The 14129-nt window shown below is 34.3% G+C and overlaps 2 protein-coding genes across 4 annotated transcripts; both read left to right on the forward strand.

Moving 5' to 3' along the window:
* Window positions 1–980: 980 nt before the first annotated feature.
* On the forward strand, window positions 981–4767 carry LOC111398939 (putative U-box domain-containing protein 42). Its single transcript, XM_023026106.1, has 4 exons — window positions 981–1181; window positions 1426–2574; window positions 2694–3003; window positions 3082–4767. The coding sequence occupies exons 1-4, from the start codon at window positions 1152–1154 to the stop codon at window positions 4671–4673; spliced, it is 3081 nt and encodes a 1026-aa protein (XP_022881874.1). The 5' UTR covers window positions 981–1151; the 3' UTR covers window positions 4674–4767.
* A 3457-nt stretch (window positions 4768–8224) lies between these two features.
* LOC111398940 (WPP domain-interacting tail-anchored protein 2-like) lies at window positions 8225–13870 on the forward strand. 3 transcript variants are annotated; one of them, XM_023026108.1, is made up of 6 exons: window positions 8337–9872; window positions 10270–10830; window positions 11050–12182; window positions 12343–12540; window positions 12673–12755; window positions 13376–13870. In XM_023026108.1, exons 1-6 carry the CDS (start codon window positions 9737–9739, stop codon window positions 13482–13484), a joined length of 2220 nt encoding a protein of 739 aa, XP_022881876.1. In that variant the 5' UTR covers window positions 8337–9736; the 3' UTR covers window positions 13485–13870. The 3 variants fall into 3 exon arrangements, with proteins under 3 accessions (XP_022881878.1, XP_022881876.1, XP_022881875.1); XM_023026110.1 differs by lacking the exons at window positions 8337–9872; window positions 12673–12755 and adding an exon at window positions 8225–8326; XM_023026107.1 differs by lacking the exon at window positions 12673–12755 and having other exon boundaries at window positions 8340–9872.
* The last annotated feature ends 259 nt before the right edge of the window (window positions 13871–14129 follow it).

Here is a 14129-nt window from a genome sequence, read left to right on the forward strand (position 1 = left end):
TAAAATATCAACTTGTATAATACAAACTCAATTTAAGTTGACAATATAAAAGTGAGTGAGAACTTTTTTCATTGAATTATCTCATCTAAAAATTAAAATTGTTAGGGATGGAATTTATTTTTATTCGTCGATATTTTTATACCCTTTTATGTATAGTTAAAAATCATAATATATGTATAAATTTTATAAATAGATAGTATTGAGACATTAACTTAGAATCTTTATAATTTCGATATTGAATCACTTCACTCAAAATCTTAAACTATTATAGGGAGACACATTTATTCGTATTTGCCTCTAACAAATTTATGTTTCATAATACGTTAGTCTAGTTTTAAAAATAGTAAAAATTATCGAGTAATAATTTATTTTAAAATAATTTTGGATATCTTACTTTTTTACTTTTGAATTAAAAAAAGAAAATAGATCTAAAGGCTTAAATGGTTCGATAAAACGACGTGCAAATATTTTAAATATTATTTTCAACACACCTCCTCATTTAGACGAGATTCTTTTTCTTATCATCGTAACCTGACAAGTGCACAATTTTATAAAATGGATGATGACTAGACTTGCTCAAGACCTTTGCATGCTCACGTATCATATTAAGACTTGAGATTTTCATATTAAACTATTGGATTAATCTATATTGACAGAAGAAAAATAATAGAGAGATTGACAAATGTGTATGTGACAGTTGATGAGTGGATGAAAAAGTTGATTGTATCATAAACTTTCAAATAATAAGATGCCATGTGATATTATGTCAATCATTATATTACTACAGTATGATTTTAAAATGTTAATCTTGTTAAGAGAAGTAACGTATATCTTTATATGGTATTTAATTGAAGTGACATTATACCATTACCAATTATTTATTTAAAATGAACTCTTAAGCCAAATACCATAAATAAAAGTTAATTTACTTATAAATAGTAGACTTTTAAAGCTTAGCTACGCATGCTGATGGAAATAGATACAAGCATACAAGTGTATAGATGACTGGTTCAATGGTCAACCACTAAAATGTCTTCCCGAATTGAATTAAAGAAGCATTTCATAGTTTCAGGTTAAGCTTTTCTTCCCGAAACAAAGGGCGAGAACAGTTTTCAATTTGCAGCCCAACTTTTTCATACTGGAAAAAGATCATGTCTGACACTACTTCTGAGCGGTCCCAGGTATGCACTGATTTATTCTTCTTAGCCTCAAATTTCTGTACTTATCAGTTTCTTTTTGGTTTTCTAAGCCGTAGATAAACAAAATCTTATTCCCAATAAATTTAGGGTCAACTACATGAATCCTTTTGTAACAAGTTTTGAAGATAGAAAAAGAAGCCTAATGTCTCGTGCACTTGTTTAGTGAAAATAATAGTTTTTTGAAGGATCCCTAACCAGAATAGAAAATTCGTACTTTCTTGATCAGCTTGATGAAGATAAGAATCCAACAGAAAATCTTGCAGAATCAGTGTTGGCAGATATTTCAGAAGCTATAAAAGCAGTGGCATGCATCGAAATAGAAAAGGAGGATTTCATCAAAATTGGTTGCTTTCTTTACCGGGCATCTATGGTCATGATGGAGTTTCGTATAAACAAGAACAGCCCAACAAATGTGATTGATATTTTACAATCTCTATCTGTGAGTATCGATAGGGCTAAAAACTTCGCGAAGAAATTGCAGAAGAACGCCTACACATTCCAGTTGTCTGAATTTAGAAAAATCCTGGAACAACTTGAAGGTGTGATGAAAAACATAGGAGACAACCTCAGTTCAGTACCATTATCAGTGTACGAGGATCAAGACTACGCAGAAAAGGCAGCTAAGGCCCTTTCCAAGGAGATGAAAGCCGCCTATTTTAAGGTTAGCCAAACTCGAGTTGTAGATTCGAAAGAGAAACTTCAAATGTTGTCTTCTGTGGACTTATCAAGGGAAGATAGAGAAGAAACGGACAAAGATTTGTATTCTGTTGACGACGAAATTTCTACAGTGAATCTTCGGCTATCAAGTTACACCGAAAGCGGAAACAGTGGAGACAAAAATGACTATGAAAGGTGGAGTTCTGGATCCTTGATGAGTTTGCCACAAATGGCTCAATACATGGAGCCCTTATACGATACGTTCTTCTGTCCTTTGACGAAAAAGATTATGGATGATCCAGTAACAATAGAAAATGGAGTGACCTATGAGAGGACAGAAATTCTAGAATGGTTTCATAAGTTTGAGAATCCTGAGGAAATTGTCTGTCCAAAATCAGGACAGAAGATAAATAGCACAAATCTGAGTACTAATGTGGCTCTAAAGGCAACAATCGATGAGTGGAAGGAAAGAAATGAGACTGCAAGGATTAAGGTGGCCCGGGCAGCTTTATCGTTGGCTAGTACAGAAAATATGGTGCTCGAAGCAATAGACGACCTACAAAGTGTTTGCAATAGAAAATCTTACAATAAGGTACAGGTTCGTAGCTTTGGAATGATCCCATTGCTTGCTAATTTTTTAAATCATAAAAACAGAAGCATAAGATGTGCGGCGTTGGAACTATTGAGAGAATTGGCTGAGGATGACGACGAGGGCCAGGTGATTTCCCAATCACTGTCAAAATTCCTTTTTTTTTCTTTTTTTCCCTTCTGCTTCTTGTGGGGTATAATATGCATTGAAATGATTCCTCCCATTATTTGAATCTATATGTTTAACAGGAAATTATTGCCACGACAGTTGATATTTCGAGAGTAATAAAGATGCTGTCGAGTAATCATAGGCCTATTAGACATGCATCAGTATCGCTCTTGTTCGTGCTCTCGAGGACCCAATTTTTGTGTGATGAAATAGGGGCAGTAGCTGGAGGGATTCTAATGCTGATCACAGCCAAATACAGACAGTCCATCGACGCGTTCACTTCAGAAAAAGCCGATGAAATTTTGAAGAATTTGGAGAAACTTCCAAATAACATCAAGCTCATGGCAGAAAATGGATATTGGGACCCCCTTTTGACTCATCTTGTTGAAGGTAATATCCTGCTTAAGCAAAATTAGGAAATCAATTGAAAATGACTTACAATTACCATTGTTGAAGTTAAATGAACAGGTACTGAAGAGATGAGAATGGAAATGGCAAATTATCTTGAAGAAATTGTTCTTGGACCTGAAAGTAAGACCAATGTGGCGGAAAAGGCTTCTCCGGCTCTCCTCCAAATGGTGCATACTGGAAATTCTTTGAGCAGAAATGCAGCATTTAAAGCCTTAAAGAAAATCTCGTCTTACCATCCGAATGCTAAAATACTTGTTGAAGCTGGCATCATCCGAATCATGGTCGAGGAGATGTTCAAACGGACTATTCACAATGAACCAATGAATTCAAAAACTGAGGCTGCTGCAATACTTGCAAATATACTCGAGTCGGGGAAAGAGCTGGAGGATTTCCAAGTCAGTATACATGGACAAACAATGGCTTCGGATTACATTATATACAACATCGTTCACCAAATTAAGAACTCAACACCGGACGAGCTGAACATCAACCTTATCAGAATCCTATTATGCTTGATGAAGTTCCCTAAAGCATCAGCTACCATTGTTTCTGTGATCAAGGAGACAGAAGCTAGTTTCAATTTGATTGAATTGATAAATTTCTCGAATGACGATCTCGGGGTTGTATCTATAAAGCTACTCATCACATTATCAGCCTTCATGGGACACACACTATCAACCATATTATGCAAAACCCGAGGCCAACCCGAGAGTCTAATTCAGAATCCAACTGAAATTACAAGAATCACAGAGAAGGATGCTGTTTCAGTCAATTTCTTGGCAAAACTTCCACACCAAAACCTCACACTCAACCTAGCTTTGGTCAATGGTAACATTGTTCCAACAATCATAAAAAGTATCAGTCAGGTACAAATTACTGGCACGAGATCGAGCAGGTATGCAAACGCTTATTTTGAAGGCCTGGTGGGAATTCTTGTCAGATTAACAACAACATTGTATGATCATCAAATACTTCTTCAAGCAAGGACTTACAACTTCACCTCAGTTTTGACAGAGTTACTGACAAAATCATATACCGACGAAGTTTACAAGTTATCGGCAATAGGGCTGGAGAATCTGTCCAAACAATCTATAAATCTATCAATGCCTCCACAAATGAAGAAAAAAAAGATCCTTAAATTCTTCATTTTCCGACAATGCTCATTACCAAAATCATCCAAAGGTGAAGAATTCTCGTTGTGTCCTATTCACAGAGGTGTTTGTTCATCTCAAGAAACATTCTGCTTACTCGATGCCAAGGCTGATGAACAGCTGCTGGCGTTCCTCGACTATGAGAACGTGGAGGTGGTCGGGGCCGCATTATCAGCTCTATGCACATTGTTGGATGACAATGTTGATGTTGAAAAGAGTGTGAGCTTGTTGTGTGAAAAACGCGCTATCCAGCAGGTACTGAATGTAGTGAAGGAGCATAGAGAGGAAGCCCTTAGGCAGAAATCATTCTGGGTTATAGAGAGATTCTTGTTGAAAGGCGGGGATAAATCTGCTTCAGATATATCACAGGACAGATTGCTTCCTTCAACATTAGTCAGTGCATTTCACCATGGGGATGAATGCACCAGGCAAATGGCAGAAAATATCTTAAGGAGTTTAAACAAAATGCCAACTTTATACAATACATTTACCATGTAATTCTCTGATTCTAAGGGCAAAAACTTTGCTATTATTAAGTACAAATGTATCTTATGTAACTCTTTTGCAAACTGTCTCTTTTTTCTCTCGTGCAGTCAATTGTCTGATTATGCTGATGCACTATGCTCTCACATATATACTTTTGAATTAAGATTTAATCCCTATTTTTAAGAGCAATAATAAATAGAAGACAATGACAAAAAGAACAAAGTGATCACCTGTGACGCCCCGAACTTAAGTTTCGAGTATCACGTACTAAACATAAAACTGCAGCTTTCGTTACATGTAAATACTTTTAAAAGAAAGTATTACATGTTAGAAACTTATTTTCAACTTGGTAAAATATCTCTCATAAAATTTTAATGGCCAGCAGAAGCGCATGTCGACAAAATTATACTTTACATTTACGGACTCTGCACTGCCACGGTTAGTTGGGGCAGCAACTTCAATTATTTTTATAAAATTCATCCCAACTCCGTTTTCTATGAAATTTATGACATTAGAAAGATATTTTCAAATAGTTTTCTAGGTTAAAATATAAAATAAAATTCCAAGATCATATAATATGGACATTTTACTGAAAACAGTGAGGTATTGCACAGACATTTCAGATTTGACCCTTCAACATTTAAAAATTCATATCTCAGGCTACAGATATCCAAATTGAGTGATTCTTGTGCCCATATTAAGACAACTCAATGAGGAACGCAGCAATATTTTCAGAGTCTCAAATGGACGTTTATGGAGTCAGAAATAACGTGTTGAAGTTAACAAAAAAAACTGTCCCGTTTCTGCCTTTTTATCACTTGCAAGGGAAAGTAAAAACAAAAAAAAAAAAGTCTCTTAACATAACATGATAAATATAATTACATAATTTACTTCCAGTACCATTTTACATCATGTCTTATGCATGTTTTTATATAATAACAAAAGCAAAACATATGGAAAGCAGTCAAACAAAACATACAAAACAGAAACTTCAATGTAAAATAATTCTGTCCTTGATCCATCATCGATTTTGCCGACTGACTTCCACCAACTCCACAATTATGAATCTGAAAATTTAATATGAAATACTATGAGTATAAAGAATACTCAGTAAGATACCATGCTTGGATTTAATATGTTAATACTACACAAAAGAAAGCATTCAAACACATACTTGCACAATTTCGGCTTGCCGGTGTCCTTCGGACTTGTCCTAAGGCATAAATAGATATCTAACTTTGTGGACTTGTCCACGTCTTTTATATTATGATTTTCATGCATAACTTAAGCATAAATTTTACCATGAAATCCTACCACTTAAGCATAGAAAATATCTTACAATAAAATTTGAAGAAATCTTGGTTGAAAAATGAATTGAGAAATGCTAAGCTGGTCCTCTTCTTCCCTCACGTTTTCTGCCTTTTTTAAACAAGTGATAAACTGTTTTTCATGCCAAGGAAATAAAGGACAGGAACATTTCTATTTATAGGTGAGAAAAATGATTAATTATGGGTGACACTTCAAGAAATTCAACACGTGTGGGCTGCATTGTTTCTTTTTCTTAAATCCAAAACATCTCATACATTAGTTAGCCACCTCATGGTTAAATTAAAACACCTCATGCATATATGTTTCATCAAATTCTCGGCCAAGTGGAGAAACAATGTTTAATTTTAGTAATTATGTGTAAAATGGACATTTATCCCGAACCCCTAATTAACAAATTATTTGGAAAAACTTTTAATAAATCAACCAATGCAAAATTTGGCAACCATAAATAATTTTTTGCCATACTAAATTTTGAAAAGTTAAATTGCTATTCTAAAAATTAAATGAGCACAAAATTCGGAGTATTACATCACCACCCGCTCTCCATTTTCACTATAATGGATTAATACAATAAGCCCCTTTGCCTTCGATTGAGAAACAAATTGATAAACGATTTATAAATTCAGTCAAACATTCATAATTACCATTTACTTACACATTTCGTGGAATTCACTACTATTCACATTATTGTTCCTCTTTATAAATTAATTTTAAATATACCCGTTGAAGCTTAGTAATAAGTATTAGAGATAATAGGATAATCTATTGATTGCAAATCCTATAAAATGTGTTGTTAAAAATGATTTTGAGAAAAAATAAATTTTATGAAATAACGAACTTTATATTAATTTAGTCTTTAGCATTCCCTATCAACTGAATCTATTTTTTAAAATTAATTATCTCATATTGAAACAATTTTTATAAATAAGCTCATCACTTTTTGCTTCCCCGTTGTAGGCCCACGAGGAAGGTCAGTTGGTGCTTAACTTTTCCTGCTTTCCAACCGTTCATTTCGGGTTAAGAAGAGGAGAAAACATATTTATCTTGATGAGTTATGAGGTGTAAAGTAGGAGAAAAGTGATGTCATAATTAAGGTCTGCCATCTCAATCATTATTTCACCATTCGAGAGGAAATCCTCATTCTCTTTAAAATATTATTATTTGCAATTAACATCGCAAAAACTGAGGCATGTTCGATAGTGATTTTAAAAATCACATTTTTGATAGTTAAAAAGAAAAGTGAGTTCCATCTATGAGTGAAGAAGTAAAAAATGACGACTGATTTAGGAAAGAAACGATCAAAAAATTAATTTTTTGAGAGTGAAAAATCAGAACCAAACGGACTAAAATAACTGAGATCTAAGTGTGTAGCAGAGGAGCTTTGTGCGTCCCCACTGACGCTTTTTCTGTACTCACTTGTCATTATGTTTGTTTGGCCTCAATAATCGGCTGAGCTCTATTCTTCAAAAAAATATTCTGAATTCCATCTGTTTTACTTATTACGTGGCACAATAAGAATGGCTTATTCTCCTTTATGGGTCCCAACTCAAGTATTTGTCCAGTTGGACCCCTTCCACCTACTTCCGTAAAGTTGACCGTTTGGTCCTATTTTGTACGCACGGCACATTTTAGCATTTATCTGACCTCTATTTTCTATAATAAGTCTTTTTTTTATTTCATTTAAAATAAGTTTTTATTTTTATATTTTTTAAAATTTATTATATATATGTATTGCAAAGTTATTATTTTACCCCTTTTAAAATAAGTAAAAATGGTAAAAAGAACTTAAATTGCCATAGTAAAATATTTCATGAAATTGGATACGACGACATTAAATATAAAGTTGAGTGGTTATAATGAAATAAAATAAAAATGAATAATCATAGTGACATTAAATATAAAGTTGGGTGAAATGGTCAAACAAAATCAAATTAGATGATCATGACGACTTAAGGGCCTATTTGGAGCGATTTTTTCTCCCAAAAAATGATTTTTGACAGTTATTTCACTATTTCAACTGTCATATTTGACTTCTTCTCTCACGAATGAACCCCACTTTTTTCCGAATGGTCAAAAAATCAATTCTCAAAATCACTCCCCAACATGCTCTAAAATTGAATGGCTTTAACCCATTACTTATTGGGTCTATTTTGTCAGCAGTCACAGAACTTTTAGTGAAAACTCAATTGAGTCACAGTATTTTAATTTTTTCTCAATGGTGTCATTAAACTTTTCAAAATCCTCCTACACGTTCAGTTATTTTATCAGACTCATTCCTTGTCCTCGGTTATCACTATGTTGAGAATTCAAGAAGACCCACAGAGTATATTCTGAAGGCATGTTCTTGAAATCAGAGATTATGTTGAAAAATGAAGAAATATTATTTTCTACTAACTCTTTTTGTTGTATTCTGGATTAATTTTAGCTTTTGACTTTGATTGAGATTGCTTAGGAACTGCTTAATTTTGGTTTTTATGTTGAACTTGAAAATTCATAATTGATAATCAAGTCTGTGAAGAATGAAGCTTATACTGAAAATAAATTTCAGTTTCAAGTACTTGTATGGTTTGTGTTTCCTTCTTGTTTATTAGGTAAATTTCACTATTTTGTATTCATAAACAAGATTTACTCATTGGCTGAAATCTGTGAGAAAGAATCGAAATATTGATATCTAGAAAAAAACTACTGCAGAAGTTGAAACAAAATATTGGCATTTGGTAAATTTCGTGTTATGTTTTGAGGATTTTTTTTATTTGAAATGTAATTTGGTAGGCCTATTATCTTCTTTCTTTCAGAGGTAGGATTGATTTGATATTTAGCTAAGCATTTTTGGTTTCCGAGAGAGCATACTTCGATATCATTGTGTGTCTCTAGTAATCATTTGTGATACTTATATCATACTTGAATGAGTTTATATCATGCTCTTGAGTGGAGAGAATGATAAGTTGAAATAGGTTTCATGCTCAATTTTTGGCTTTGTTTCATTTTTCCGTGAATTACAACTTCATTTCCTGCATTCAAATATGTCTGCAAAGTCATTATGATATTCAGTATAACTTTAATGTTATATTATTGAAGAGTTCCCTCCTCCCTGTAATATTTTTGAAGAGCTTACTCGTGTAAGTAGTGATGTAGTATCAACTTTATTTATAATTGGATATTAGGTCGCATGGGATGAGTTCTCCCTTTGGAGGGTGATAAACAGAGAGGTGATATGTTATAGCATGTCAACAAATTAAGATTCTCAGATATATTTAAAGCTGATTTCTTGCAGATCTATAGTGTCCCTACATAAATGATATTACTTGCATATGATACAGGAGTGCCTCCTGGGATTTATTTTCTGATTGTGAAACAAATGAAAGGTTTGGGAGCCATTCTTGAATATTTTTATCTAGAATATGTAATTGCTTCTAGCACTTGATCATCATTTAAAGGTTTGTAATTGCTTCTAATACTTAATCATCATTTTAAGGTTTTACGGATTGAAGCTGGAAGTTTAGTTGATCAGTTTTCATTGGTTCAGAAAGGAGTGAATTTGAATTGTTTGTGGACTCGCCTGTTTAACTATAGAACATGTATGAAACTGTTAGGCATTGCTTAACGGATTCTTGTATGGTTATATTGGTAGAAAGAAAAGATAGACTTCAGTTTATAATGATTCAGGAAGCAGGATTATTTGAAACATCTGAAATATTTCGAGACTCGTGCTCAATTATGGGTACTTTAAAGATTCAAATAATCATATGGGGATTATCAAGACTATCGGATTTCAAGGGTCACTTACTGGATATGCTGTACCTTTATTGTTTCTAGAGGCAGCACCTCATTCTACACATGCCAGAGAGGACAAACTGCATTGTTTTCATGTCAATGTAATAGGTTGGTAAAGTGAGATGTAAACAAAAACTATGGCCTATGTTAATTACAAAAGTAGGGATTCATGTAGTTGACCATAAACTTGTTAGAAATAAGACTTATTATTGTATCCTTCCTTCTGTTTAACTTTCTTTCTAAGATAAATTTCCAATTTCTGAAAGCATTGGAAGTCAAATAAGGGTAAGTACCTGATTCTGCAAATGCCATAATACTGTTTTGAACGAGTCATTACATTGATAATGTCATCTACTTCTCTAGTCGTCAATTTATGATAGGAAAAGGCCAAATTTTCTAGTATATAATGTACTGAATAGACGCATACGCACCTTCTTGATTATGTTTCTTCATGTTCTAATTGAATAGACTGTATTACAATTTATTTTTTTCTCTCTATTTGCAGTCTTCCAATCAGAACACTACAGCAATAAGATGAATGATACGGCTGCTGTTACTTCTGATATTGCCATCCCCGACATGCAAAAGTTTATGCATGAAGGTCTCTCATACAATACCAAAGACATGGAAAGGGTACAAAATGCCTTGAAAGTTTCATATGAAGTGGATATGACCTTAGCCCTCTTTTCTGAAAAGTTGACAAATATGGAGGATCTTTTGTCGCGCATTTTACTCTGGGAAAATGATATTGGATCAATACCTGTTGAGGATGATAACATATCTGCAGAATTGATTGAAAAGGCTTTAATGTTTGATCTGTTGTGCGCTTTTTTATGTTCCGAGGTGAGAGAATTAGACAATCTAATGGGTGATCTTCAAGATACTATTGTCAATGCCCTTAATGAGATATCTTCTTGTGGACAACCGACAGAATTGCTCACTGGGCTTGAAAGTAAACTGCGTGATTCTGAAGAATTACTAAAACAGTCACAAGAGCAAGTCCAGGAGATAAAGATCCAATTAGCCAAGTTGCAGATGAGCTCATTTTCTTCTAAACAAAATGAATGTAAGATATAACTTATTGTCACACTCGTAAACCAATCTACTTTTTCTTTTATTGTAATGGCATGTTTGATAGGGAGGATTTTGTGGTACTTAACTGTCTTAACGAAGAAAAATATTCAAAAATTTGTTTAATATAGAGTTCTCTCCAGTGTTTATTACTAAACACATACCCAAAGTATGCCGTGTTTATCATTTTACGCTAACATGTGTTTGTTGACAGGGAAATATGACTTGGTCGAGGGTCTCAACGAAGAATTTCATTTAGAAAGCACAGAGTTCAAGCCGCAAATGCAGACAATGGAACAAAGGCGTGTTTTAAGAATGCTGGAAAAATCTCTTGCAAGAGAGTTGGGACTTGAGAAGAAATTGACTGGACTAAAACAAAATGAGGAAGATCTTAAATTGAAGATACGGTTAACAGAACAAGTTGCTGTACGCATGGAAGAGGCGGCAGAGGCTGCTTGGAGCAGGTTCTTAGAGGCGGAAAATACAGCAGAAGTGCTGACGGGAATTTCAAAAGAAATGGCGGGCAGGCTTCAGATTGTTCGGTTCAATCTGAATGGTTCAACCAATAAAGAAGAAGAAATGAAATCTAAACTCCAAGATTGCATAGATCAACTGAACGACAAAGAATTTGCAATTGGAAAACTCAACAGCAGCATTTCACAGCTTATCGCCGATAATTCTGAAGTGACTCATGTAAGAGAACAATTTAATATGCTAGGGGAAAAGCTGAACGAAACTGAGTCCCAGCTCAAAAAGGCAAATGCATCAAGTGAAACGAGTCAACTGAAATTAAAAGAGATGGAGGGTGAAATCCAGTCCCTAAGGGAAACTATATATGATGCGGAGAGCAGGGCTGAAAGTGCAGAGACCAAAGTTACTTATTTAACAGAGACAAACATGGAACTGACAGAAGAACTAGGTTTTCTGAGAGGTAGTAATGATAGCAATACAAAAAAGGCGAGCATACTCGAGAAGCAGTTGAGGGAATTAGATATCCAATTGCAGCATGCTAGGGCATCCTCTGAAGCAAGTCAAGAGCAGCAAAACATGCTATATTCTGCAATTTGGGACATGGAAATATTAATTGATGAACTGAAACAAAAAGTTGCCAACGCTGAAAGTAAGACTGAGAGTGCGGAGAACCGATGTATTATATTGTCCGACACGAATTCAGAACTTAACGAAGAACTAGATTTTCTGAGAGCCAGAATGGAATTCTTGGAGAAATCTATAAACCAAGAGACAATTGAGAAAAATTCATGTATGGACGACATTAATATCAAAACCGATCTAATTATGGATATGGTTACGCAACTGGCATTGGAAAGGGAGAGAATACACAAACAGGTGCTTTACTTTTGTCTACTTTCTTCTCCATTATTGGCTCTTCCAGTCTCTCTTACCATATACCTCTATCTGCCTGTGAACCAAATTCTATGCATTATTATTCAATAAAGATGTTTGGAAACTAAAAAGCCTAAAGTTAATGCATCTGAATTTCGTGCAGTTGTACTATTTGACAAAGGAAAACAAATTGTTGAGGGAGAAGTTTCAGGAATCAACGAAGCTTGCACCCGTAGTTCAGAGAGACAATAGCAGTAGTGAAAATAAAGAATTCCCATCGTCCGGGCTCAATTCACTTGATGCTTTTTCTACAAGATTTTCAGCTGAAATGACTACACCATTCTCATCCAAAAGTTTTCAGGTTGGTTTACCTCTTTGAGCTCGCCTAAAGCTCTCTCTGGGTTTATCTATTTTACTACAGAAGACATACTGGTATAAATACTGGTCTTAAAGTGGCCAAATAACATGTCATACAATCAAATGTTTAACGCAGGCTCAACAATATGAAACTACCAAGGATGCATATGTTTCAGGAACCAAATTCCTGTTTTCTGGGTCATACGGTACAAACAAAATGTGGGAACAACTACCTTGGTTATTTCTTGTCTGACATATGAGTGGTAGTATCAAAATGAAAAGTTAACAGGGTAGCATGTTATTAATTTGACTGATTAGATTCTTGTCCTCTTCATGGTGTGAAACAATAGCTTCACGGATACTGTTTCAGCTGTTCTTTATCAATTATCCTTGGTCTTTCATTTTAAGCGACACAATTGGCTTGGATCCATGATATTTTTTGCCTCTGCAGCCAATTTTGAAAGTGATTCTTCCGTTTTATTTCAAAAGTTCGCCAAAGATCCCGTTAAGATGTCATTAATGATTTTAGCTCCACTCCCACCCTCTTCTCCGTCCCTCCCTCCCTCCCTCTCTCTCTCTCTCTCACACACACACACACCCCCCAAGTGAGATTGAGAATAGGTCTTGAGGAATGCCATTCACCTGTTATTGTTTCTTGATCTTTAGTTTAAGTTTTAACGGAGAAATAAACTTGCAACCATTGGAGCAAATTAAATAGCAATTTATTCATCATGCACTGTGTGAATTTGTGGATCAACATTGAAGCCTGTCAGTTTTCAAAAAGCTTTGAATTTTTATACATTTGTGATTGTTCACGTGTCTTACAATATGTGAATCAGGTGTACAAATCACCAGGGGACGTGGCCCCAGATCAGAGTGAAGTGTCTTCTAGTTCTGCAAACAACGAAACAAATTCCTCTCCGATGGTGGATGCAGAGAGAATGGTAAAAACCAGGAGTTGTAGGAGAACGTTCACAATCATGGCAGTTCTGATGCTTTCGATTTTAGCAGCACATCTGTTTAACAAAAATCCTGTGGCCTTGAAATTTTTCGAGAGTTAATTCTTTGCAGTTTCAAGATCACTAGGATTCTTTTTTCTGTACACATATTTCCTGCAAGTCCTGTTTGTAAGAAAACATGATTTTGTGGCCATCAAAAGTGGATGTAACTTGGCACAATTTTTAGTTTTTATTAATTATTTCTCATAAAGGTAGCTTTGAAATGATGGAAAAATTCATGTTGTATACAAAGTTTAGCTGATGTTCCTAGGATTACTTTGAACCTCAAAAAGAGGTATTTTGTAAATGTATCAATTGCTTATTTCTTGAATGTAATCTCTTGTCAACATTTACACTTGAAGAAACATTCATTTTTGTACTTGTTATAAATTTAATTGAATTGAAAAAAATTCGTGTTTATCTTAGTAGTGTTAATAATTGATGTTGTAATATATCATATTTTCGTGTTTATTTTTAGTGATATTAATTGATGGATGCATTGAATTATGTATCATTTGTTAACTGTCCTTTTTAAGTAAAAGAATATGAATATTAATGAAAAAAGGAAGCATTTTTATGTAGCAGGGGTGAAATA

Source organism: Olea europaea, chromosome 8 (genome assembly GCF_002742605.1).
Source record: "Olea europaea var. sylvestris chromosome 8, O_europaea_v1, whole genome shotgun sequence".
In the NCBI taxonomy this organism is placed as follows: domain Eukaryota; kingdom Viridiplantae; phylum Streptophyta; class Magnoliopsida; order Lamiales; family Oleaceae; genus Olea; species Olea europaea.

Bases quoted from the DNA above. Each gene is read 5' to 3' on its own strand.
- LOC111398939 (XM_023026106.1), top strand. From the start codon at position 1,152: ATGTCTGACACTACTTCTGAGCGGTCCCAG. The intron at 1,182-1,425 runs GTATGCACTGAT...TTTCTTGATCAG, and splicing joins CTACTTCTGAGCGGTCCCAG to CTTGATGAAGATAAGAATCC. The intron at 3,004-3,081 runs GTAATATCCTGC...TTAAATGAACAG, and splicing joins TTTGACTCATCTTGTTGAAG to GTACTGAAGAGATGAGAATG.
- LOC111398940 (XM_023026107.1), top strand. From the start codon at position 9,737: ATGGGGATTATCAAGACTATCGGATTTCAAGGGTCACTTACTGGATAT. The intron at 10,831-11,049 runs GTAAGATATAAC...GTTTGTTGACAG, and splicing joins TTCTTCTAAACAAAATGAAT to GGAAATATGACTTGGTCGAG. The intron at 12,183-12,342 runs GTGCTTTACTTT...AATTTCGTGCAG, and splicing joins GGGAGAGAATACACAAACAG to TTGTACTATTTGACAAAGGA.